Below are 25,909 nucleotides of genomic sequence, written 5' to 3'. Positions count from 1 at the left end.
TATGTGTCCTGAAAATAATGTAGTATAATTTTTTTTTCTTTTTCTGTATTGATTTGGGGTTAGATATGTCCAGGACATTTTCTTGACAGGTTTCGTTAGACTCACCCGATTATGGAATAGACTCTTGCCAAAACCTACAAATTGGCAGAATTTTCCAAGTAGCTACATTATACAGTATGTTGTCCATGAATGACCCATGATTGTGGTTAAAACTAGAGGGTGGGGGGCGTTGGGGTATCAATAATGACCCTATTGCACACAACAACTTGAGGAGGCTCTGTGTTCCCTGTTGTTGCTTTACAGATTCAAAGAACAGAGTGATTTCTTCTAGTTGGCCTCTGGAGATGGTTTGTATGCTTTTCCTCTCTGTTGGCATAATTAGACATCCACATGCCCACGCCACACCCGTATCCCATAATGAACTTGTTTGCATGGGGGAGTGATTCTGCCTCGTCCCTTCACTCCCTAACAGCTTAGATCACCTTTCCATGTGTTTTACAACAGATACCAGGGTCTCTTGCCAAGAACACCTATCGGCCTGGGGTAGCAATATGCATGGGCTGATTGAGCTCATAGAGCATCAAACAAGACTGTTAAAGGTCAAGAATGAGCTATACACAAAGACTTTATGATAGAACAAGAATATTCCTACATAGCTATCACAATCTGCGATGACTTGGACATTCAGCAAAGTATAGTTTCTAAAATAACATTTCCAGTCTTTTAACAAGAGAAAAATTTCAAAGTAAGAGATCCAAATTAGATGACAATGATACATTCTGTGGTTTCCGAAAGACATTCCAGGGAAATTAACTGTGAAATTTTGGCATGCATATGAGACAGAGTCTATGAACAAATAGCCTGTAGCTACAACTGCCTTCATGCTATTCAGTCACACATTTGTTGCTGATGGATTTCAGGCAATAGTACTTACTGTATGTTGCACTCCACTATTCTCTCATTTTATAGCTCACAATCGCTTCTAAATAAAAGAGGAATTGGGATTTAGCAGCTTTTACAAAGAAATGTATTTTAATTATTTTCTTTTGTCTACATTCAAAAGTGGAAATATTCTATTTCTTGACATATTGTAGGTGTTTTTTGTTTCGTTTTTTCATGTTATGCATGCCCAAAATCATATCATAGCCTACCTCAGCAATGGGGGATGTTACACAAGTTAATGCATATATTATATTGTGTATATTATAACGTTATTTAGGCTAACTGTATATACTGTAAGTTATAGAGACTTTACAGTCACACTTAAGCTTGTCAACATAACACAGAAAATTATAGTTCAATTTAAACATATACTGCAAGTACATATTCAAATTCCATTTACTGTATGTTGAAAATATATGGGTAACACTTTTTATGAAGATCATTGTAAAGGCATTATAATGCAATGCAATTATAATGTCTCATATTACACCTTATAATATGTTTTAACATAAATAATTGTAACTAGTTATAATACATTGTAATACAACAAAGTGTATAATGCATGATATTACAATCAGTGTCCAATTTTATCCTCAAAAGTTGTAATGTTATACAGTATATATATATATATACACACACACTTACATTTATAAGGCATCGTATGAGTACTATCATGCAAAAGCATTATAGTTAAAACAGTCATAAGGATTTATGATGTGGCCTGCTTTAAGTAAAGTTACAAAAGCAATGTCTTCTTATAAACAGCCATGACATAACCTTGTAACATACAATACTTTACATGTTTTATACATTACAAGCGTATATAATGGAAGTTATATAAATATGCACATTATACACATTATTACACATATTTCTTTGAGAGATACTGTCATGTTTTAACCCTGTAGATTTGTGTATTTCTTAACGGCTCAAAATTTACAATAAATTTGTGTCCCTTTGTATTCGATGCATTTGCACAAAACTTACATTCTAAGTCTTATAACGACTATAAACATAACTTCTGGATGTTTGTATAATGACATTGCTTTTGCAACTTTACTTAAAGAATGCCAAGACCACTTAATGGTATACGATCACGTCAAAAAGCCTTATAACTGTTTAAACTATGTTCCTATTTATGACAACACCTATACTTTACCTAATACATTACAACTTCTGAGGATAAAACTGGATGTTGATGATGTAATCATGCATTATACACTTTTAAGGTATAAATATGAACAGGTTGATTGTTACAATGTATTACAACTAGTTACAATTACTTATGAGAAGTTCTAACATATTATAAGGCGTATTATGAGACATTATAATTGCATTATAATGCCTTTACAATGCATTATAAATATAGGCTTCATAAAAAGCGTTACCTAATGTATTTTTAAAGCATTTATAATGCCTTTACAGTGCATCATATATGTGGGCTTCACAGAAAGCGTTACCTAATGTATTTTTAACGCATTTATAATACCTTTACAGTGCATCATAAATGTGGGCTTCACAGAAAGCGTTACCTAATGTATTTTTAACGCATTTATAATACCTTTACAGTGCATCATAAATGTGGGCTTCATAGAAAGTGTTACCAAATCTCAACTTAATCTTGTCAACACAATACTGAAATCTGATAGCCTATATGGCCATATACAGTACATATAGTATATAATTATAGTTTATTTTTAAGCATATACTGTATGTGCATATTCAAAATCTATATATTTTGAAAATAATATATGTTACCTATATGAAATCGGCTATTTTTTGTAGTATTTTCAAATATATGTTGCATCTATGTACAAGTATGTCAAGTCAAGACATTTTTATTTGTATAGCGCCTTTCACAACACACATCTTTTCAAAGCTGCTTTACAGAAAATCATGCATTAACAGAAAATGAAACTGTAATATCTATAAAGTCTTAGAGACATCATTGTGTAGTTTGATTAAATATGTTTGTATATTGTGTATAGAAATTAAATAATTAAATAATCATTGTATTGAGAACCCTAGTGAGCAAGCCGAAGGCGACTGTGGCAAGGAACACAAAACTCCATAAAATGTTGGTTAATAGAGAAAAATAACCTTGGAAAAACCAGGCTCACTGTGGGGGTCAGTTGAATATAATGCCAATATTAGTTATTTATGTGCAGTGTAAATCATGGTTTAAAATTTGTAAACTAAGTAAGTGTTAAGGGTCAGTGTTTAAACAAAGATTTTGTATGAACTGTTAGATTAATGACTAATGTCTTTGAAGTCTTTGAAGGATTAACTGCAGAAGTTCACATAGATGCATTGTCCTTTGTTAGTTGACTGATGAAGGCTTTTGTTGGCAATTAAATGATAGTCTATGCATTCCATTATAAGAGTGTAGTCCATCAGTAGACAAATGCGATGCAGGCAGAGATCAATGAGGTGATTTTTCATATCAGTGAAAACCATGTAGGCTATTTGTGTTTTGCATGTTACCATATTTCCGATAAAAAAAATAAATAATAACAAATCGGAATCACAAAAATTGTCCACATGCATCTTATTTAGCATGCACAGCTAATATTTTAAACATGTACGTGAGTAAATAAGATTACTGACATCAAAGTGACCCCCTGTGCGCATGTCTGTATCTCTTGCTCAGCAGAATCTAAAGTCTGGCGCTCATATGTTTAATTTATTTTTATTGTGCAGATGGGGATTAATTAGCGGACATGGTGCAACACGGGGAAGTTGTCACTTGTATTTTCCGAAGGTAAACACGGGAATAGCCGTATTCGTCCATGGCATTAACGCATTTTATTTGTGATGCATCTCTGTTTCGTTTGAATGTGCCCTTTGCCCCTTTTTTTTAGCGTATTGAACTGCGCCATAGAAATCCCGAATATTTTTCCCTGTCGTCTGCTCTCCGTCGCGCGTTCCCTCCATATAGCAACCTGCGGACGGATATATTCGTTCATTCGTATGTTACGGGGTTTCTTTCAGTCGCTGCGAGGCGGATACAAAAGTTGCGTTATGATGCACTAAAGTTGTGCTCGTGAGGAGTTGCAGCTCGCTCAACTGCTAATGTGCTAAAGCGCTCGCGAGTCCGCGGACAAGCCGGTCCGAATCAATCTCTGAAGTAAAACGACGCATAATATCCTGCTCTACTGACAGTCTTTGTATGGGTTTGCCGGTTTGAGACGCGTATACGAACGGGTGACCGTTTCTTTTTGCCAGCATTCAACTCAACCGGCGGTATGTACAGTACATGCGCGCGACACTTTTGACATTTAATTGTCGCGAGAATATATGTTTGTTATTTGATATGCTGTGTTATATTCTGTGGTTTGTTGGAGGGGCGTTTACCGTGTTGGAGCTTGCAGCATAAGCTTTTTGACGGGCAGATCATGGGCTGTCTGGAGTTTGACAAGCAGCTTATGTAATGCTGGCGATTCCCCCGCTCGACATACCGTCAGCAGTGCCCTAAAAAACAAGAATAACGACGATTATTCAGAGTGCGACGTAAAGTTTCTCTTGCACGCGTCATCGTTAAGGCGCATTTATTTTTTATTGATTTTTTCTTTTCGTGAGTTGTTTTTGCGTCTCGCGCTGCTGTGAAACACCGTGTTGAAGCGGCAACGCGTCTTGTTAAGATCTTGTCACATTTATTGAACATGCGGGAAGTTAACCGAGCAACTGTCGTGAACATGATCTGAACCATACACAGCTTTGGATTATAGAAATGCACTTTTCCACATAAATCTACTAAAGGTAAGCGTATCTCATGTACTTGGGGTCATAGGCTTTTCGAGCGCGCTGAATGTATAGAATATGCACTATCTGCACTTATTTATTCTCGTTGTTTATGTTGCCGAAACAACATGTTTATGTTGCCGTTGTTAAATACCCCAATCTAGCTGCTCTCGTGGCTTTGAATTACGTAGCTTTAAAGCTGATCTCACTGCCTTAAAATGTACGACATTTGGGACACTTGATTTTTTTTATATTTTTTTTTTTGAATCACATCGTTGGATTCGTTTCTTATTCCTGTTAAGTAATTGAGGAGGTATGTGTGCTTCTGCTTTACATTTATCTATGTTTATAAAGCTTTAATGTGCATTAAGCGGTTCAACGTAGCCAAGTTCATTTTGGGTGCAGTAGCTGAACTCAACCGACAGGTGGAAGCACTGCTGTGCATCGACTAATGTATTTGTAAGATTATTATGAGTTTTAAAGGGATAGTTCACCCAAAAATGAAAATTCTCTCATCGTTTACTCACGTTCATGCCATCCCAGTGGCGTATGACTTTATTTCTTCTGAAGAAAACAAATTAAGATTTTTAGAAGAATACCTTAGCTCTGTAGGTCCATACAATGCAAGTGAATGGTGACCAAAAACTTTGAAGCTCCAAAAAGCACATAAAAAGCAGCATAAAAATAACTCGTACAACTCCAGTGGTTTTATACGTCTTCTGAAGTGATCTTATAGATTTTGTGTGAGAACAGACCAACATATAAGTCCTATTTCACTATAAATCTTGATGTAAGAAGTCTCATTGGCGATCATGATTTCAAGCTCGATCACTCTTCGTAGCGCCAATGGTACGAGACTGCAATGGCAAGTTGAACAGGGAAAAAGGAATGACATTTTGTCTGTTCTCACCCAAAACTGACTTGATCGCTTCATAAGACATGGATTAAACCCCTGGAGTCGTATGGATTACTTTTATGCTGCCTTTTATGTGCTTTTCGGAGCTTCAAAGTTTTGGTCACCATTCACTTGCATTGTATGGACCTACAGAGCTGAGATATTCTAAAAATTGTCATTTGTGTTCTGCAGAAGAAAGAAAGTCTTACACATCTTGGATGGCATAAGGGTGAGTAGGCCTAAATGATGAGAGAAGTTTAATTGTTGGGTGAACTATTACTTTAATGTTGCTTCACGCCTCTACCTTTCAATATCTGAGTAAATCGCCTCATCAAGCTCCTTTTTGTAGGATGAGTTTGAATGCGGTGCTGCAGTAGTTTAATAAAACACTACAAGAACAACATTTATTAGTGCTGTAATGCAGCCTATACATTCATACGACACATGCCAGGAAAAAACATTACCCTTGTGCAAAGGTCAACTTAAAGAGTTTTGTGCGATAACAACTGAAAGCTTTCTTTTCCCTTTCATTATGTGACCCTGAGAGATGGAAGACTTTTGTTCTAGCATTTCGATAGAAACGTAGTTTAATATCATAATATCTCCTTCTGTTAATAGCTGAGCGAAACTCCAGGCGGGCTAAGTCCAGACATGCATCATCCAAAGTCTGATGCCATAATATTTCTTGAATACCTTGATACATAATTACACATTTTCATTTCCTAATCATACTGTAGTATTTGTTCACATCTACCTTATTTAAACAGAATTGCTTTATAAAAGACATGAACTTTTGTTGACATTTCTGCTCCATTTTATTTGTTAAAGGAATATTCCAGGTTTAATACAAGTTAAGCTCATTCAACAGCATTAGTGGCATAATGTTGATTACCACAAAAAATAATTTTGACTTGTCTCTCCTTTTTTTTAAGAAGCAAAAATCCAGGTTACAGTGAGGCACTTACAATAGAAGTGAATGAGGCCAAATTGTAAACATTTAAATACTCACTTTTTCAAAAGTATAGCCACAAGACATAAACAATATGTGTGTTAACATGATTTTAGAGAGATACAGACGCTTATTAACCTCTTCTGGGTAAAGTTACATCCAATTTTATAGCTTTGCTGACATAACGATGTAATGCCATAAAGAGACCCTAAAACGACGATTTAAATAACTTTACAGCTCAAATAATACACAAGTTTTAACAGAAGAATTAATTTAAGTTTTTTTATGAAATTATAAGCTTCACATTTCTGCCTTTATACCCTCCAAAAATTGGCTCCATTCACTTCCATTGTAAGTGCCTCACTGTAACTTCAATTTTTGCTTTTTTTTTTTTTTTTTTTTTTTAAAGGAGGGACGAGTTGAAATTAATTTTTTGTGATAATCAACATTATGGCACAAATGCTGCTGATTGAGCTTAACTTGTATTGAAGCTTTAAGCATATTCCTTTAAGCATAATGCCCTTTTAGTAAGTTTGTTAGGCACCATGAAAATATACAAGAACAATTCAAGAATACACAGGAGAAGAGAAGTGTGCAGGAAAGGTTTGAAATAGTCTATTAATTCAGTGTAAAAAGAAAAAAAGACATGAATTACACAGCCAAACAACATAAACAGCAGTAATTCAAAGTGTGTGAGTGTGTGTGGTTAGTGTGAGGTTATGAAACATTACTTGAGATTTACAGAGTAGTTTGATTTATCCAAGTGGCCTTTAGCCTTTGTTTGCAATTTTTATATGAATGATGACATTTTAGCAATATGAATGTATGAATTTTATAAAGTAATGAACATCTGTTTTTGATGGAAAATTGACTTTGGACAGCTAAAGTGTCTAACTGAAGTAGGCTACATTAAAATGATTTACAACATATTATGTATGTTAAACCTCAGAGTCCCAAGCATTGATATTTATGATATTTTTTATTAGATTTTTTCTTTTCTTTGAACGTGCTTTTAGGAAGCCACTGATTAAAAAAAAAATCTAGGTTTTTAAGTATATCTTGTTTTGGGGTGAACTTAAAAAAACAGTTGAAGTCTTTTGGAAAGTCTTGATTTTTTACCCCAATTTAAAATGCCCAATTCCCAATCCGCTCTTAAGTCCTCGTGGTGTAGTAGTGACTCGCCTCAATCCGGGTGGCGGAAGATGAATCTCAGTTGCCTCCACGTCTGAGACCGTCAATCCTCGCATCTTATCACGTGGCCCGTTGAGCGCATTACCGCGGAGACGTAGTGCATGTGGAGGCTTCACGCTATTCTCCGCGGCATCCACGCACAACTCACCACGCACCCCACCGAGAGCGAGAACCACATTATAGCGACTACGAGGAGGTTACCCCATGTGACTCTACCCTTCCTAGCAACAGTGCCAATTTGGTTGCTTAGGAAATCTGGCTGGAGTCACTCAGCACACCCTGGATTCAAACTCGCGACTCCAGGGGTGGTAGTCAGCGTCTTTACTCGCTGAGCTACCCAGGCCCCTGGAAAGTCTTGATTTTTAAGCACCTTTTACTCACAGTAATCGTCACTATTGTGTGACTTTTGCAAGCTATGACATTCAATATGCGCTTTTTTCCATATTGAAAAACGTTTATATTTTTTCAACATGCAAAACCTTATTATGATACAGTTCCGAGTGTCATCTGCTGTTATGTGTCGGTTTTTAATTTTTTTTTCATAAAATGAGGTATTGTTTAATTGCTGGAAACAAACTTTACAATTCTGCAATGCTGGGTCTCTGAGAGTTTTTTTATTGGTTGATAATATTAACAAAACTCTGCCTTTTCATTTCTTCATCTGTACGATAGGATCAAGAAATGGATCGTGGACTGAAACGTGGCAATAATGAGACGGACAGTTTAACATTCGGGGATTGTATTGAGAGAGGCCTCATGCCTGATGTTGGTGTCAATGTGTCCACTTTAAATACGCAAAGCGATTTTTCAAATGGACTGGGCGGTGGTGACGTTCACAGACATCACTCGATGGCAGAGCCATCCCCATTAGGACATAACATTCAGGAACCAGATGTTAAGATATTTAAACCATTCAGAATGCAGCACCAGCAAAACGTAAAAGAGCCCCTTGGTCTTAGCATTGGGGAGAACTTTTCTCTCTTGGACGAGAGCATTGCAGACTTAAATCGCAGTTCTGGCCTCCATGCCTCTGACACTTCCACACTGAAAATGGAAGAGTTTTCTCCCATGGAAAAAGACTTTTCATCCTTTGGCAACCGGGATAACGATATGGATGGTAACGAGAGACTTATTGCCGACAACACCTTGGAAATCCTTAAGGATCTGGACTTACCTGGCTCCCTATCAGACCTAAATGAGTTCTATGTTGCCGACGAGACTGCCTTTCTCTCGTCCCTGCAAGTGGATGATGCCCTGCTGGAAGAGAGCAACTTGCTGAAAGAGACCAGCCCTGTTGTCACTGGCAACAGTGGGACCTGTACAAATGTGAATGGCAGGAGAAAATGGCAGCAGATGGTGGATCCCAGTGTCAACATGCCCGTCATAAAAACGGAGAAAGACACAGACTTTATCCAGCTTTGTACACCGGGTGTCATCAAACAGGAGAATGAGAGGCGGAGCTACTGTCAGAGGTCAGGGGTGGGTGGGTCTCATTGCGGCCCCGTCGCGGTGGGAGATATGGGCACACAGGGATTCCACTATGGAGCCAACGGCGCCTCAGCTGTGAATTTACCAGACCAGAAACCTGTGTTCGGTCTATTTCCTCCCCTACCTGCCTTAAATGACGACTGGGTTCGAGGAAATGGATACGGGGATCTGTCCGGGATGCAGAGAGCTAATGAGACAGCACTTCCATCCAGCTACCCGTACAGCAGGTAGGACTGAGTTTTGGTGGCTGATGAATGAGCAGACTTGTGATTGCTTTGATTATGAAGGGTGATCTGGATTAATGGTGAATTATGGGGCTATTTTTGGTCCAAAAATACCCAGATATACAGATATGCAGAAATACCCATGATGGGAATTATTGACAGAAATTGACATTATAATTATTTAGGGGGTGACATTTGCTCACTATAATTGATTTTCAGAGGTTTTTTATTTATCTTTATTAGGACATATTTTATATTCTCACAGTGCATGGATGCAGTTGTCAGATACTTCAGTTGATTCAGTTAATTGAAATGGTCAGTATCGTATCTACTAGATTAGTTTAGAAGACTAAGTTTAGTAGAATATTATGAAATAGAATAGAGTTATAGAACAGATAAAACAAAAAATGGAATTCACTACAGGTCATTTTGAATAACTGTGGGATTTTTTTGTCTGTTTTTGGTTAATTTTGGACTCTGATGGGAAACCAGAGTTATTTGCCAGAATATGCGAAATCTGTAACTTTTGTTGTTTTTTTCTATGCTGATTTTGGGGGAAATTCTGCGGAATGAATTTTAACACTGTTAAAACTTTATAACTCATGTGTGTAATGTTTTTCCAATTTTAAAATACCTTTTCCTATCCTAGCTTAATATGCATAGACAAATAAGTAAGCCATTTTTAGGGTGAGTTCACTGAAAACTTTAAAAACTGAGGCATTATGGCACTTTCAAAACATTTCTCTGTTTGATTGTGCTTTCCAACCAATCAAAAGCATTTGAACCAATGGCGTAAGTTTAAGGTGGCACTATATGTTTGTTTGAGAAATAGCAGAGTTATATATTTAATAAACATACGCACAAAGTAAAAAACACCATTCCAATTCAGCAGAAATATGCAGAGTTTTGCAACGGCAGATTCCACGTTGGCCTGGTAATTAGTAGGGCTGGGTAAACGTTTTGATTTTACAGATTTTTCATGATCCTCATTTGAACGATCCTGATATCATTTCTTAAAATTGCAACATCAGCCTTTTACTTTAAAGATTACTTCAGTTTTGGTTGTATTGGTTATTATATCTGTTAAATAAATTGGTAATTGTCAAATAAGGTTGTCCGTGGTTATAAAATCTTTTAAAAATCTTATAACAATCTAGTTTAAAACACATGTGTAAAGTTTGTAGAAATGTAATCTTTGAGTCCATGTTGGTTTTACAAATGTTTGAAAAACATTTACTGCATTTTCTAAAAAAAAAAAAAATTTTTTTTTTTTTTTTATGACTTTAACCCTTAAAGCCTGACATATGAAAGAATTGTCAGAAAATTATATGTATATTTTTTTTACATTAAACTTTTTAGTACCATTAGACAAAATATAAAAAGAAATCTTAAAGAAAAATTTGTGCACATTTTTTTTTTTATGTATCATATTTGATACATTAAGCTTTAAAGGTCATAATCCTCCTGAGGCCCATCAATTCATTTTTGTATAGGACATTTGTTATTTAAATTTTTCTTAGCCCATACATGCTACAGTGGTAAATCTTGGGGTATCATCAGAGGACTCCCTGGGCTTTTCAGAGATACCAAATATTTGATTATCTCAAACATAGTTTGGCCATGACATTGCCCTCTTCTTGGTCTATAAATATGGATTGAAATGTATCACAGTTCAATTCAGCACCTCAAATACAATATGAAAAAAAACATTTTTTCAATAAACTATTTTTATCATATGTATTTTATGCACCAAACACTATATTGACATTTAAAAAAGGAAATTGTAAAACATTTTTTCACTGGAGCTTATCTCAGGAACTTATGGTAAGATGACATCATAATTGCTTGTAAAATATAATAATGAGATCTTTATAAAGACAGAGCAGGCTGCATTTATGAAAATACACAGAAATATTAGTTCACACTTTAAATATATCTCATAAAAAGTATATGTCAGAATTTTCAAAGCTCTGTGATTTTTTTATTTTTTATTTTTATATTTTTATAGTTGGAATGAATTGAGTGTAATGGTGATTGAGAGATATACCTCAAAAGCCTGTTGTATCATATTTGATACATGTCATTTCAACATGCCTTTTCAATAAAATAAAATCAAAAATTGTAACAAAGCATAAGTTGCTTATATTCAGCAAATACTCATTTTAAAATATCAGTAACAATAAGCTGTCATTTATTCCAGTATAAATGTAATTGTTTTGCGGAAGTCCGCTGCCAATTTAAATAGATTGATATAAACATTGAAACCACTTTTTCACAAATAACCGCTAGATTTTGCTATAAACATGTGACACTTACATACCATAAGTTCTTTTGCGTTTCAGCTTGAACAGAGAGTAAAACAGGAGCTGTCAAATGTTGTGTATCTTCTTTGATACATACAAGGTTTTAGGGTTTAAACGTACTGTGGCATAACCATTAAGTAAAAGGTGTTAAAATACTTTCCTTGCAACTTGAAAACATGAGTGTACAAAACTTAATTAAATTTCAAGGTAAGATACTTTTTTATAAATATCATGAACTTTTGTGTCAAGAATATCAAGAAATGGGGGCCTGGGTAGATCAGTGAGTATTGACACGGACTACCACCCCTGGAATCACGAGTTCGAATCCGAGGGCATGTTGAGTGAATCCAGCCAGGTCTCCTAAGCAACCAAATTGGCCTGGTTGCTAGGGAGTTTAAAGTCACATGGGGTAGCCTCCTCGTGGTCGCAATAATGTGGTCCGCTCTCGGTGGGGCGCGTGGCGAGTTGTGCGTGGATGCCGTGGTGGATGGCGAGAGGCCTCCATGTGCGCTATGTCTCCGTGGTAACGTGCTCAACGGGCCAAGTGATAAGATTCACGGGTTGATGGTCTCAGACACAGAGGCAACTGAGATTCGTCCTTCGCCACCCGGATTGAGGCGAGTCACTACGCCACCATGAGGACTTAGAGCACATTGGGAATTGGGCATTCCAAATTGGGGAGAAAAAAAGAATATCAAGAAATTAAAAATATTGATATTTAATGATATGATAAAATAGTATGGAACCCATAAGAGGACAGAGTGGGAATTTTCTTTTTCTGAAATAGTTTTGCTTACCTTTGCAAAGAATTTTGCATTCTCTCTCAATAGTTTGTGTTCCCTCGCAATTTACCATGGTTTTACTACAGCAACCATATTTTAACCTTGATATTCATGATTAAATTACAGTAATAATTCAGAAAAATGAAAAATGTGGTAATAAAAATCATAATTTTGTGGTTATTATGGTTTTACTACAAATACAATGGTATTTAAGCTAAAAAAAATTATTAAAATTGTGTGAAACAATAAAACAATTAAAAGAATGTTTAAAATTGAGGTGTTTGAAAATAATGAAATAATGGGTTGATAGGAACATTGTATTATTTATATATGTATATATGTTTTTATAAATGTATATGTGTTATGTAGAAATCAAGCAGTTAATGCAAATGCTAAATTTTGTTAAGTTTGATTCAAATAATTTATTTGTTAGGATGAAGTTAAATTTAAAAATGTTGTATAACATTTTGCTCTTATTTTTTTTCTTTATATTTTCTTTTTTTTTTTTTCTTATGAGTTGTGAATAGGACTGTAAATGAAAATATAGAAGAGAGAACATAAAACTAGAGAAGTAAAAAGGGTAGGCATAATAAGGTTTGGCTTCAGCCTATTCCTTTTGGACATTTAAAAAAAAAAGATGATGTTGGATGCATTGAACTGTCATGAATTACATAAATGCCAAAATAAATAAATAAATGAAATAATACATACTGTAAAAAAAATTAATCCTGTAAAATTTACGATAAAAACTGGCAGCTGTGGTTGCCAGAAGTTCACTGTAAAAAATATGCTAACCACGCTTCAGGCATTACGGGATGTAATTTTGATGCCTGTATATTTTACGGTGCATTACCGTTTATTTTATTAAATTATATAAATGTAATACTTTAACCTTTTGAAACCTTTTGAAAAATCTGCTTTTCACTTTATAATGTATTGTTAATCACTGTAGTAATTACAGAAAGCACATGATGAAATGAAGTTCACCAACAGTGGCTCTTCCAGGAGCAATGACCAATAAACATGTAGAGACATTTGAGTCAGTGTCACTCACACAAACACTAAACACCATCAGGGTAACACATGTGAAATTAAAACTACATCAAATATAACACACAACACCCCAAAGTACATAACTGATATTAAAAATAAGAAGAAACATAACTATTCCCATAAAATATAATGAAATGTAATGGGTCACGCAGGGAATTCTGGGAATGCCCGATTACTGTTTTTTACCGTAACTTTAACAATAATTTACCATAAAATGCATGTACTCTCTTGTTAAACATAGTATAAATGTAACCTTTATATGGGAAAATCATACTTTTTACATCTAAAAAATTATTTTTACAACATGTAAACCCCATGTATTATCATTTTAAGTATATCGTAGTTTTTTTTACCGTATATTTTAAGGTAACTAACCGTTAACGAATTAAAGTTTTTTTTCACATGGCAACATTTTTTTTTTTTTTTTTTAAGAATTTCAGCTTTAAACGTTTTTTTATTTATTTATTTATTTTTTTTTACTTTCTTTACACCACATGACATTTTTTACATTAAGCCTCTGATAAAAAAATAAAAATGACTTTGAACATTTTTATAATAGAAGAGTCGTAAGTAATTGTTTTGTGTGAACTGCATCTATAATGTCTTTTGAATAGTTTAATAATAGATATCAATTGAACTGCATAGTTATGACACTGTTGTTAATTCTTTTAAATGAATATTTTCATAATGTACCAAGTTAGAAGTTATAATTTACAGCAATTTAATTTAGAGACAAAATGGACATTTGAACTGAACTATACCCAAATCTATCAGAATCGAGTCAAATTGTATTCAAAATTGGAAAGAAATCGAATTGGGAGCTTGTGAATTGGAATCCAATCCAATCAGGAAATCGTTATCGATACCCAGCCCTATAATTAGTATATACCAGATCCTTTTCATATGATGCATGAAATGAAAACCACAAAACCCCTTATAACCCAGATGCACAGTCTTATAAAGCTCGCTAAAGCTGTTGATTGCAGCTTTAATTAGTCAGGTTGAGTTTGAGTGTGTTCTTCTCCCATGAGCCTGTGTGTGCTGATCTGTATTGGTGCTGTGCCTGCCCAGCACAAACACATGGGCCTTTTGGAGCTCCCCTTGGCTCAGAACAACACACATGCGCTCCTCTCTCAAGCTGCTTCCAGGAGGCTCTAAGCATTATTAACACTATCGGGTGGAGCACTCAGCCGATACATCAGTGAATTGCTTGGAGTTCATGATGTTGTTTGTTGAGTGGAGTGAACTAGTTGCTGTGAGCCAGTATTACTGAAAATCCCTGTAGTACTGGAAACAATAACCCTGTGTGCCTATGGTCTGCAGCTCTACTGAAATTACTTTTCTACTTGGGGCAAGGATTTCACTTGAGAAGTTTTAATGGCACGGTGTAAAGTTCCAATGAGTAGCTGATGGATCTCAGAGGCTGAAATGTGAATTTATACACTCTGGGAGACACTAAAAGATAACTTAGTATGTCTGTGGTACACCATGAACTCATGGTTGCTTTTGTGCATGTTTCTAATTTGAACATTAGGTACGAATCTGTTCATTGAACTGCCATGGTGTACACCATGTCACTTATCAGTCACTTATTATTTGATAATGTTGTGTTATTGTTTTCCTGTCCAACTTTGTCCATCGTGCCCTTTAAACCTTTATGCAGTCTAGTTAGAAAGCCACATTTCTGGACCATTTATTACTGTTTTAGAAGAAACTTATCAATGCTAGTTAACTAATCCCCCTGATTCATTTTTCATGGACACATATTAGTTTATAAAATAACATTTCATTTGAAGTGTTAGTGACACTAAACAACTCATTTTATTCTTCATTAATCACATTTATTTCCAACATTATTTAGCTTGATAGATATGCACAGTCACAACTGAACGAAGTGAATTCATCATCTATTTATTTTTTAACAATTTACAGATTTCATTGTCAGAAACCACTGACAAAAACTGATTAATTCTTGATTTCATGAAGATTTTTGCAGTCTATTCTAGTTGAAGCCTTACGTTGTGGATCTTACCACACTGGAAATGTTTAATATCTTTAAATGTTTTGTTGAAGGTCAGGAATCTGCCACAGAAAAGTGATGATAAATCAAACATTCCATAAATTCTCATCCACATTTAGGATTTGAGTACAGGAAACCCTGGCCTACATTTTAAAAATATCACTTCACTTTCAAACAGTGTCTGTGACTAATGTTTTACTTTGAACCGGTTAACCTTTTTGCTGTTGCTTATATTACACTTTTGCCATCATTAAAGTGATAGTTCACCCAAAAATGAAAATTCTCTCATCATTTACTCGCCCTCATGCCATCCCAGATGTGTATGACTTTCTTTATAATGCAGAACACAAAAGAAGATTTTTAGAAGAATAGTTAAGCTCTGTAGGCCCATACAATGCAAGTGAACAGTGACCAGAACTTTGAAGATCAGAAATGACATTAAAAGGCAGCATAAAATCTATATGACTACAGTGGTTTAATCCATGTCTTCAGAAGTGATATGATTGGTGTGGGTAAGAAACAGATCAATATTGAAGTCCTTTTTGTTAGTTTTTTTTACCATAAATGTACACAATTACTTCCACATTCTTCTTTGTTTTTTGGACATTCACATTCTTTTTGGATATCGCCACCTAGTGGGCATGGAGCAGAATTTATCGTAAAAAAGGACTTAAATATTGATCTGTTTTTTTTACCCACACATATCATATTTCTTCAGAAGACATGGTTTATACCAACGGAGTCATATGGGTTACATTTATGCTGCCTGTATTTCCATTTTGGAGATTCAAAATTCTGGTCACTGTTCACTTGCATTGTATGGACCTTCAGAGCTGAGACCTTCTTCAAAAATATCTTCGTTTGTGTTCTGCAGAAGAAAGAAAGTCATACACATCTGGGATGGCATGAGGGTGAGTAAATGATGAGAGAATTTGTATTTTTGGGTGAACTTCCTTTAAAGGCCCCCTGAAATCTTTCTGTTACAAGTACATTTTTTTTTCCGTGTTTACGTATTTCCTACTGAAATGGATACGCCAAGGGCTTGTTCATTTTGTTTTTTTTAAATAGCCTTTAGTTTACGTCACAGCCACAAATATGACTTGCAACTTGCTATAGAGCGCAACATTTTTCACTTTTATTTTTTTCCGTAGGGATTTCATGCATACTTCACAAAAGCAATGAACCAAACCAACCAGCTGTGAGATGAATCACAACATTGCAAACTTTGATTTGAAGCAAAAATTTTATTTGATAATCGGTCAAAAAGACAAATGTACAAACAAGACTGTGGAATGAACTACAATCCCATAAAGAATTTACCAAATATGTATTTATAAGTACAGAAACAACACATTTTAAGTGTACTGCAAAATATTCAGATGCATATACTAATATATAGGTAGTTTAAGAGTGTAGGGAGTCCGACTGGATTGTGTCATTCACATTGCGTCAATGGGATTGGGTGATTGCTGCCGATTCTCTGATTGGTGTATCTTTTCTTTTCAGGATTATGGGTAGTGTAGTTCTTCACCAGAAATTCTGCTATTAAACACAATTTTTTTTTTTTTTTATTATAGCTGAATTAACGCAGACTGATACCATCGATTAACAACCTCATGTCTTTGAATGTTTATAAATTATTGTTAAAATCTATTTGTCTATGGAGAAAATTAATGTGATTTTACCTTTCTGAACCAGACTGTTGCTCTCTAGTCAGAAGTAGGTTAGATAGTAATAGGTGGATGGAAATTCTCATTCTAGAGATCATTTGACTGGAAAAAATTAGTGAGTGCAGTATGAATCTTTAATCTTTAATAACAGACGTGAGCTAAAAACGTAATTTTGATTTCATGGAGTCTTTAATACCTGTGCCTTGTTTCACAGGTTTGTTTCAACTTGTCTTCTGAACTAAGAATCAAGCTAAAGGAATTTCCAGCAGCCCTGAATTGAAATGGTTCTGCTCTTTTTATCCTGTGGGCAACATACCGGCATGTAGGGCTGTGCCAATACAATCAAAAACCGATATATCACAATACTTTTTCTCACAAAGTTGTATTGATACTTTAGATTCATGTATCAATATTTATATTCTACTATTTGTCATTTAGTATTATATTCTACCAAGTGCAAACTCAGAGTGGCATTTCAGAGGTGCGAGAGAGATTGAATCTGAGCCCGTTTCTCTCATGGATACGCTGGGCCTCTCTCACATGTTTGGCACTAGGGCCGGCCAAAAAAATCTATTTTCCGCTTTATCGCAATCTTCATTTGAACGATCCTGATATTGATTCTTAAAATCCCAATCACACTTTTTTTTACAATGCATGTGAATCACGCGCATAAGCGACTAAAAGTGTCTGTGATTAGGTGCTTGGTAATTTTTCAGAGTTCACTAACTAGTGTTTGGGTAGTTTAGTGGTGAAGAAGTTCAGCACCAATATCTTTTCATGGCTTGCTGAGAGTAAAAGTTTAGTTTTACTCATTCAATGTATTATAGATATATTGTACAGTATAATAATATATACAGTATATAATGTCTTTTAATAATGTCTCTTTTAATATCCTTTTTGTTCCTTACAGTCAGTTTGTGACAAGAGGGCGTGGCCGGGCTGTAAGTATGGATGCCTGGCGCTGAATTACCCCAGTCAGCCATCCCTTTCCCAGCTGATTGAGGTAATTCAGCACCAGGCGTCCATCCTTACGGCCTGGCCATGCCCTCCTCGTCACAGTTATTGATCAAAATCAACAAAAGAAACATTTAATTCTACTTCTTACATTAACTTCACTTCATTAACCTGGTGAATAGTGTGGAGAAAAACGCGACAGTGAGATTTTGATGTTGTTGGGTCATTGCATTTACTGTATGATTACACAGACAGAAAATAATGTTACAAATTTAGAAATTTTTAATTTTGCCTCAAAATGCTTTGTGATTTATTTTGGTTCGCTATATTAAAATATTTTCCTATCCCTAATATTATGTTATATTATGTGCTTTGTCAATCAAACAGCTCAATAATAGTTTGTCAAGGTAAAGGGTTGTGTCTTATGCTATATAAATAGGATATAAAGAATACATTTGCTTTAGCAATTTCCTCACATCTTTTAATAGTTATTGAGTATTGCAATTTTTTGTGCATGTTTAGTTTAGTAATTAAGTCAAACAATGTTTTTGAAATGTTTACTTATCATGTGTGCAATCCACCAAATAGTAGAGAAATGCCACTCCTTATAAACATTCAACTGTTGTTAGGAATACTCTGTGACTATTTTAATTGTAATCCATCCCTTGTTTCATGATTCATCAATGCTGAAGGTAGGGCTGCTCGACTATGGCAAAAAACATAATCACGATTATTTTGGTCAATATTGAGAACACAATTACTCATTGACTTTGAAAACATCATGCATTTATTGGAACTTTTTTAACAGTGGATTTCCTTGAACTTGAAATGTAGACTGCACTGGGTAGGGGAGGAGGCTGTTGTCATATGCAATTTATTCCTGTGATCAAAGCTGTATTTTCAGCATCATTACTGCAGTCTTCAGTGTCACATGATCCTTCAGAAATCATTCTAATATGCTGATTGTCTAATATGGGCATATTTACAGCACATTTTACACATTTACACCTGAACAGATATTTGCAAGCACAAGCTTCGTTGATGATAATGAGGCAGCATAAACACTAGTTAAAATCTAATCTAAACATTCATATTATTTTTATATCATATTACATATCATATTTATATCATACAGCATACAATTTAAATACCTGCTTTAGCCGAAACAACATTTAAATGTAGCTAAAACTTGCCTATTAGGACATATTTCAAATTTCAATACTCTGGAAATAGTCCAACTAGTAAAATATGTCCATGTTTATATAAATTAGCATGTCAACTAATGTAAGTAAAACTAAATGACTTACTCATTCGAAATTGTATCCTCGGCTGGATCAAGTCGCTCTTCAAAATGCAAACATTCCTCGTCGATTCCCGCTCTTCTTCTGAGGAAAATGTGAACTCTTCGTCACTATCCAGTACCATCTGTAGAGCTTCCTCACCTGTGTAGCGTGCCATCTTCCAAACGCGCAGGAAAGTGAATGAATCTGATGATGAACTTGATGCTTTTTAAGGCATTGTTGGGGGCGTTTACCATTTGCATTGATCGCCTCAGCACATTACCGTATGAATAGCGTGCTCTGTTGGTGGGTGTGATCAAATTAGCGATAATGAGCTGAGCCAGGAGAAACTGTACATCGCTTTGTTTCATAGAGATTACATTGCAGGAGAATATTTGTTTTAAATTTGAAATGTTTTATTTAAAAGTAGACATTTTAAGCTTTCTTTAGACATGTTTCATGTTTGTGTGATAAATATTCACGGAATTTCACTTCATTTTTGTGACGTTTCAGAAAGATGCTCGTGGAGACAGAGACGGCTGAAAGTGCACCCAGTTTATTTTCTTTATTTTGCAAAAGCACAAGGTTTTGTTGTTATTGTGAGTGTACACAAATAAAAGTAGACCCTTTATAGTCTCTAATGATGCCTTAGACTTATCTGTATGCCCAAAAATGACGGAGTATTTTAAGTTGTTTCCGCTGTTATGCAGAAAATATCCAGCAGGACGCACCGGCGCGTCCGTCGACCCCAGAGGGTTAAGCAAGATCTACCATGTACAATAATAAAAAATACAAAAGAATACAAATTCAGTGCTTTTTTTAAGTTTTAACAGCAGTAGGCTATCAAGTATTCAAGTGAACTTTCAGAATGAAATACAACATAAAACTTCTACTGTCTTCACTGTATGAATATAATAAATTAACACTTTTTAAAGGTACTAACTCAGGCAAGAGCAGTGAGTGTTTTCTCGTATTCTTGTTCTGGTTGTTTGATTATTATAATAACACACTAGACGGCAGCAGGTCTATTAGCTTACATTTATACTTTATTTTAATTATATTTTAATACAAATCCACTTTTTTCTCCACTGTTTACATTCACTTTAGACATCACTCTCTGTGTTTACTTGAATACCTCACTAAGACGGGCATTTTGGCGTAATTTTAAAGTGTATTTGACCATTCAGGTACGCATTAGCGTGAGCATTTTCGGAGCACGTGCGCATGTTCAGCACACACATACACCACCTGTCAATCAAACAGGGTGCAGCTGTTACTAGATCGCTAGCGAATTATAAAATTACTTTCAACAGCAGAATAAGAATATTAACTTTCTAATAAGTGACACAGGCCTAGCCTATCACAAATATAGCCAGTTATTTTTTCATTATTGATGTTTTAATCAGTCTGCTTGTCCAGACGGGCAAGTAAAATTCTCTTTCATTTGCCCCTTCAAAAATCCACTTGTCCCGGACAACAGACAAGAGTTAATGTCGAGTCCTGATTAAATGTTGTATACAGCATTCTCCAATAACAATTTTTTTCTTCTGCAGTATAGCTCCTAAAGTAAATGTACATGGTTTTAAAGGAGTTTTAGATATTATTTTGAAAAACAAGCCAAAAAAGACTAATCAAAATCATATTTTATTCCAGTGTATAATGGACTAAGACTACACTCTCTCACCTTTATGTTCACTTCGATCCATCTTTAACTCACAAAAACAAACTTTCTCTTCTTAATAGAGCTGTGTATCATGATTTTCTTCATGATAAGATCATGAACATACTGTCAACTATGAATCATACGTATACTATGATTCACTACGTCACAAGCCATCATGTTATAATCTAGCTGCAGCAAACACGCGTGATTGATGAGCGTCTCTGCGCCAGAGTGTGCATCAGCCGGAAGAAGATTCAGTCTCCTCCCCGGTCACTTCACGCAACTCATAGACGCGGTGCTGACCGCACAGATAAATACCAGATTCTGAGTTTATTTTCATAACCTGCTTTCTTATAATTTGAACTTTAATAAAGTATGCTTTAAAGATATAACGCCAGGATGTTTCATTGCGAAACAGAATGCGGCATAATAATCATTTTATCTCGATTATCTTGTTATCATAATCGTTGGAAGCCAAAATCGCAATTGAAAATACAATTTGACTAATCGCCCAGCCCTTGCAGAAGGGATTATATTGAGTACTCCTAAATCCAGTGTTTAGAATGACATAAGAGGTTTTGCCTGTGATTCTGGGTGAGCAGATGTCTCCACAAATTAAAGAATATTCCTTGATGAAAATGAAACTCATTCCACTAGACTCTGCTCAAACGCAGAACACGTTTCAGTCAAACGGTTGCAGAAACATCAATAATTGCTGTGTCCTCTGAAGTTGTGAGCTTACACCTTCCCGCAGGATGACATTATGTTTCTCCTTCAGTGGGACTAATGATAATATAAACATGAGATTGCAAAGTATTATTTTGCCTTATGTAGTTACAGATTTTCTTGTAGTTTTCCAGTGCTCTCTCAAAGTAGTACTGTTTGATGTTTTTGTATTTTTAAACACTTTTTATTAGGCCTTTTTGTCTCTTTATTAGACAGACACACAAGAGTAAACTATTAAGGGAAGAGGATCATGTTTCGAGCCTGGTTCAAATTCACATCACCTGCATAAGCGCTAGACTATGGCTCTGACTTTAAGCTGCTGTTTAAACTCAGAGCCAAATCAAGTCATTTTTATTTGTATAGCACTTTTCACAACACACATCATTTCAAAGCAGCTTTACAGAAAATCATGCTTTAACAGAAAATGAAACTGTAATATCTATAAAGTCTTAGAGTCATCATTGTGTAATTGTAAATTGTGTATAAAAATAATTAATTAATTTGTTAAATAATAATTGTATTTAGAACCCCTGTGAGTAAGCTGAAGGTGACTGTGGCAAGGAGCACAAATCTCCATAAGATGTTGGTTAATGGAGAAAAATAACCTTGGGAGAAACCAGGCTTACTGTGGGGGCCAGTTCCCCTCTGGCTAACATCATGAATATAATGCCAGTATTAGTTATTTATGTGCAGTGTAAATCATGGTTTAAAATTTGTAAACTAAGTAAGTGTTAAGGGTCAGTGTTTAAACAAAGATTTTGTATGAACTGTAAGATAAATGACTAATGTCTTTGAAGTCTTTGAAGGATTAACTGCAGAAGTTCACATAGATGCATTATCCTTTGTTAGTTGACTGATGAAGGCTTTTGTTGGCAATTAAATGATAGTCTATGTATTCCATTTCAAGAGTATAGTCCATCAGTAGACAAAGGTGATCCAGGCAGAGATCAATGAGGTGCATCGCAGTTCAACCGGCAGGTCATTTCAGTGAGGTTCGGTGGGGTCCATCCTAAGTCCAAGGTTCAGGCAGTGGCATATGAAGTATCCAATGTCTTACAGTTGGAGTTGGCATGAATTCATCCTGTGAAGTCCATCGTAAAAGACTGAAGTGGTGTCTTTCTGAGGTGGAAGAATGCTGTTCTACAAACACTGGAAATTTGAAAAATAAAACCTAAATTCTCTTCTGTAGAAGATGACGTAACAGAGTTGAGAGTCAAATTATATTTTAGTGTCTTATTTTTAGAGGTTTTTGGTCCAATAATTAGTACCTCTGTTTTGTCAGTATTGAGTAGAAGGAAATGTCTGGCCATCCAGTCTTTGATTTCATTGATACATTCTGCTAATTTGGAGAATTGTGAAATTTTGTTGGGTTTAGAAGAAATATAAAGTTGGGTATCATCGGCATAACAGTGGAAACTTATTCCACGATTCCTGATAATATCTCCCAGGGGAATCATATATAAGGAAAAAAGCAGAGGCCATAAAACTGATGATAATTCCAATTTTATTTCTGAGGATTTCTATTTTATCAGCAAATAAATTCATGAAGTCATTACTATTGTGCTGCGACAGAATATCTGGTTTAGTAGTGGCTTTATTCCTAACCAATTTACCTCTAATTTTGAATTCATCCACTTGCGCTCCATTTTCCGAGCTGCGGGGCTTTTTTCTTTAATTTTCTTTAACCCTCTGGGTCTGAAACAGTATCTACCTGCTTCTCTTTCTCACTGACCTCCACTAGCGTTCGGATGCATGTTTCTAACTCATTAACCTTCTCCGTCAGCCTGACTAATTCCTTACATTTATCACGTGAATCCCTCACTGCTGACGGAAGAAGCTATAGTAAACATGTGGCATGCAATGCAGGAAGAAATAACATGAGCGGATGCCATGACTTACTGCAATTGTTTGTTGTTGTTGTTGTTGTTATTATGGTTGTTCTTGAGCGGCGAGGGTTTGAGATAGATGTGGTTCAATGTAGTTCCTGAACAGCAGATGTTTGAGATTGATGCAATAATCCATGTAAAACACAGAGGAGAAAACGAATGCACACAGTCGAGACGCGAGATGTAGACAAGCGGAAAAAAGAAAAGAAAAAAGAGAGAAACAGGTGCACGCAGTAAAATACACACAGTTGAAACAGTAGAAAAGCAAAAAAAAAAACTAAGCTCACAGTAAAAAGAGTAATATTTCAATCATATTTGATGAAGTTTGCAATGCAGAAATGTAATGGTCAGTGAGGGGAAGAAACTTCAAAGAAAATGTGTTTCTTTTAGATTAGAGGTCGACCGATAGTGGATTTGACTGATAAAATGTCTAATGTGGTGGGAAAGGCAGATAACCGATTAATCGGCTGATCGTTTTTAAAATTGATTTATTGAATGTAAAAAAAAAAATTTTTTGTTCTTTCCTTTCGTTCATTTAGATTCTTTTAGAATCCTAAATGAATAAAATCCGAGATGCAGTTTATTGTTCAACCAAAATTCTTAAAATAACCAGAAAAAAATAAAGATTTGGTGCATAATGCAGAATTTTAACTATAAAGAAGCCTGAAACACACCGGGGTCTCTTATTTTGAAATGACAGAATGATGAAAAACGATCGGCATAGATTTTTGCCGATAACAATAGTTCCAAAAAGCAACTATCGCCACCGATGAATCGATAAAACCGATATATCGGTCTACCTCTATTTCGGACATTCCATTCTTTATTCAACACTCGTGAATTTCAGTACCTGTTAATTACTAATGTTTCACTGTCTAATAACCTTTACAGATATATAAATGAAAATCCTTGAGGACTAGTCACACAGTTTCAATTTTGTGTTAAGGTTTGGTCCATTTCTAACGTTACAGTATTTAGAGTTTGTTCTGTTAGCACATATTAACATTTAAAATTGTTTGTTAAAGGAGTAGTTCACCCAAAAACTAACATTGACAGAGGCTAATGTTTTGCCTACGTCTTCTTTTTTTTCCTACGGTAGAAAGAAAGTCATACGGGTGTAAAAAAAATATGGCTGAGTAAATTACAGAATTTGTATTTTTGGGTGCACTATCCTTTTTGTGAAGATTGATAAGATTTTCAATGGAGTGACTATTTGCATTAGGTGTAAATAGCACCTGCCACACAGAGTGGGTATTTGCACTCTAATAGTCTGGTGGAAACACAGAAATTTAAGACAAACTGCACCGTCAAGTGTCGCTGCAATGGCATATTGTGTTAAGACAGTGTAAGCATGTGCTTTTTATGTGCGGGTGACCTGGGTTCGATTCCGCCTTTTGTCCCACTTTTTCCCATACTGTTTCTTGTCTCCACTGTTAGTATTTCCTTTAAAACTAATAATAATAACTAATGAAAATGAATATAAAGGTTGATTTCCTTGCAATGATTTGGTCACTGTGATGGTCGGGAGTTTAGAGAAAGGTTTGCTTCAGGTAAAAGTAACCATGGTTTTACTATTGTAATATTGTGGTAGCCAGGTTTTTTGGCAGAAGCCATAGTTTTAATGCAATTAACCATGGTGTTACTACAGTAATATGGTGTTGATATAGTAACTATGTTTAATTTTGTGGTTACAATGATTTTACTACAAAATACCATGGTGAAACTATGGTTACTGTAGTAAAATAATGGTTAATTTTTGTAAGGGAAGGTTAGGGTTAGGTTTAGGGGTATTTGGTGAAGGACGTCTGTGGGACTCTAAATAAACACAATAAATATGCTGCAGTGATGCCCCTATACTGTATGTTAGTATTTAATTTGTGGTGCATATATCATCTAACACTATTTTGCACTTAATGCGAAGAAGATGCTTTATGTTGCTATTTACACTTAGTGCAAATAGCCTCTATTTTAAAACAAAGCAGTGTGGGCCTGATTTCTATTTGCTACTGGCTGCTGGCCTGATCATTTGTAATCTGGCATTAGTTCTTAGCATTGGGAGATCACCGGCCATCTGTTTAGAGTACAATCAGTTTTTCAGATTTTTTTTTTAATGTAAAATTTGATAGGAAAGCAACACAAGCT

The 25,909-nt window shown here is 35.2% G+C and overlaps 1 protein-coding gene across 4 annotated transcripts in view; it reads left to right on the top strand.

Moving 5' to 3' along the window:
• Nucleotides 1–3,826: 3,826 nt before the first annotated feature.
• The window catches only part of LOC127430414 (glucocorticoid receptor-like), a 123,038-nt gene continuing 100,955 nt past the window's right edge, over nt 3,827–25,909 (top strand). Inside the window, exons 1-2 of one of the 4 annotated variants that reach the window (XM_051680157.1) lie at nt 3,827–4,185; nt 8,391–9,433. In XM_051680157.1, coding sequence (XP_051536117.1) covers nt 8,400–9,433 — 1,034 coding nt within the window. In that variant the 5' untranslated portion in view covers nt 3,827–4,185; nt 8,391–8,399. Of the gene's footprint in view, nt 4,702–4,728; nt 4,997–8,390; nt 9,434–25,909 lie in introns of those variants that run through there. The other 3 variants (XM_051680158.1, XM_051680155.1, XM_051680156.1) reach the window with 3 other exon arrangements.

This window comes from Myxocyprinus asiaticus, chromosome 40, assembly GCF_019703515.2.
Source record: "Myxocyprinus asiaticus isolate MX2 ecotype Aquarium Trade chromosome 40, UBuf_Myxa_2, whole genome shotgun sequence".
Taxonomy (NCBI): Eukaryota; Metazoa; Chordata; class Actinopteri; order Cypriniformes; family Catostomidae; genus Myxocyprinus; species Myxocyprinus asiaticus.
This window is presented reverse-complemented; position numbering and strand designations above follow the sequence as displayed.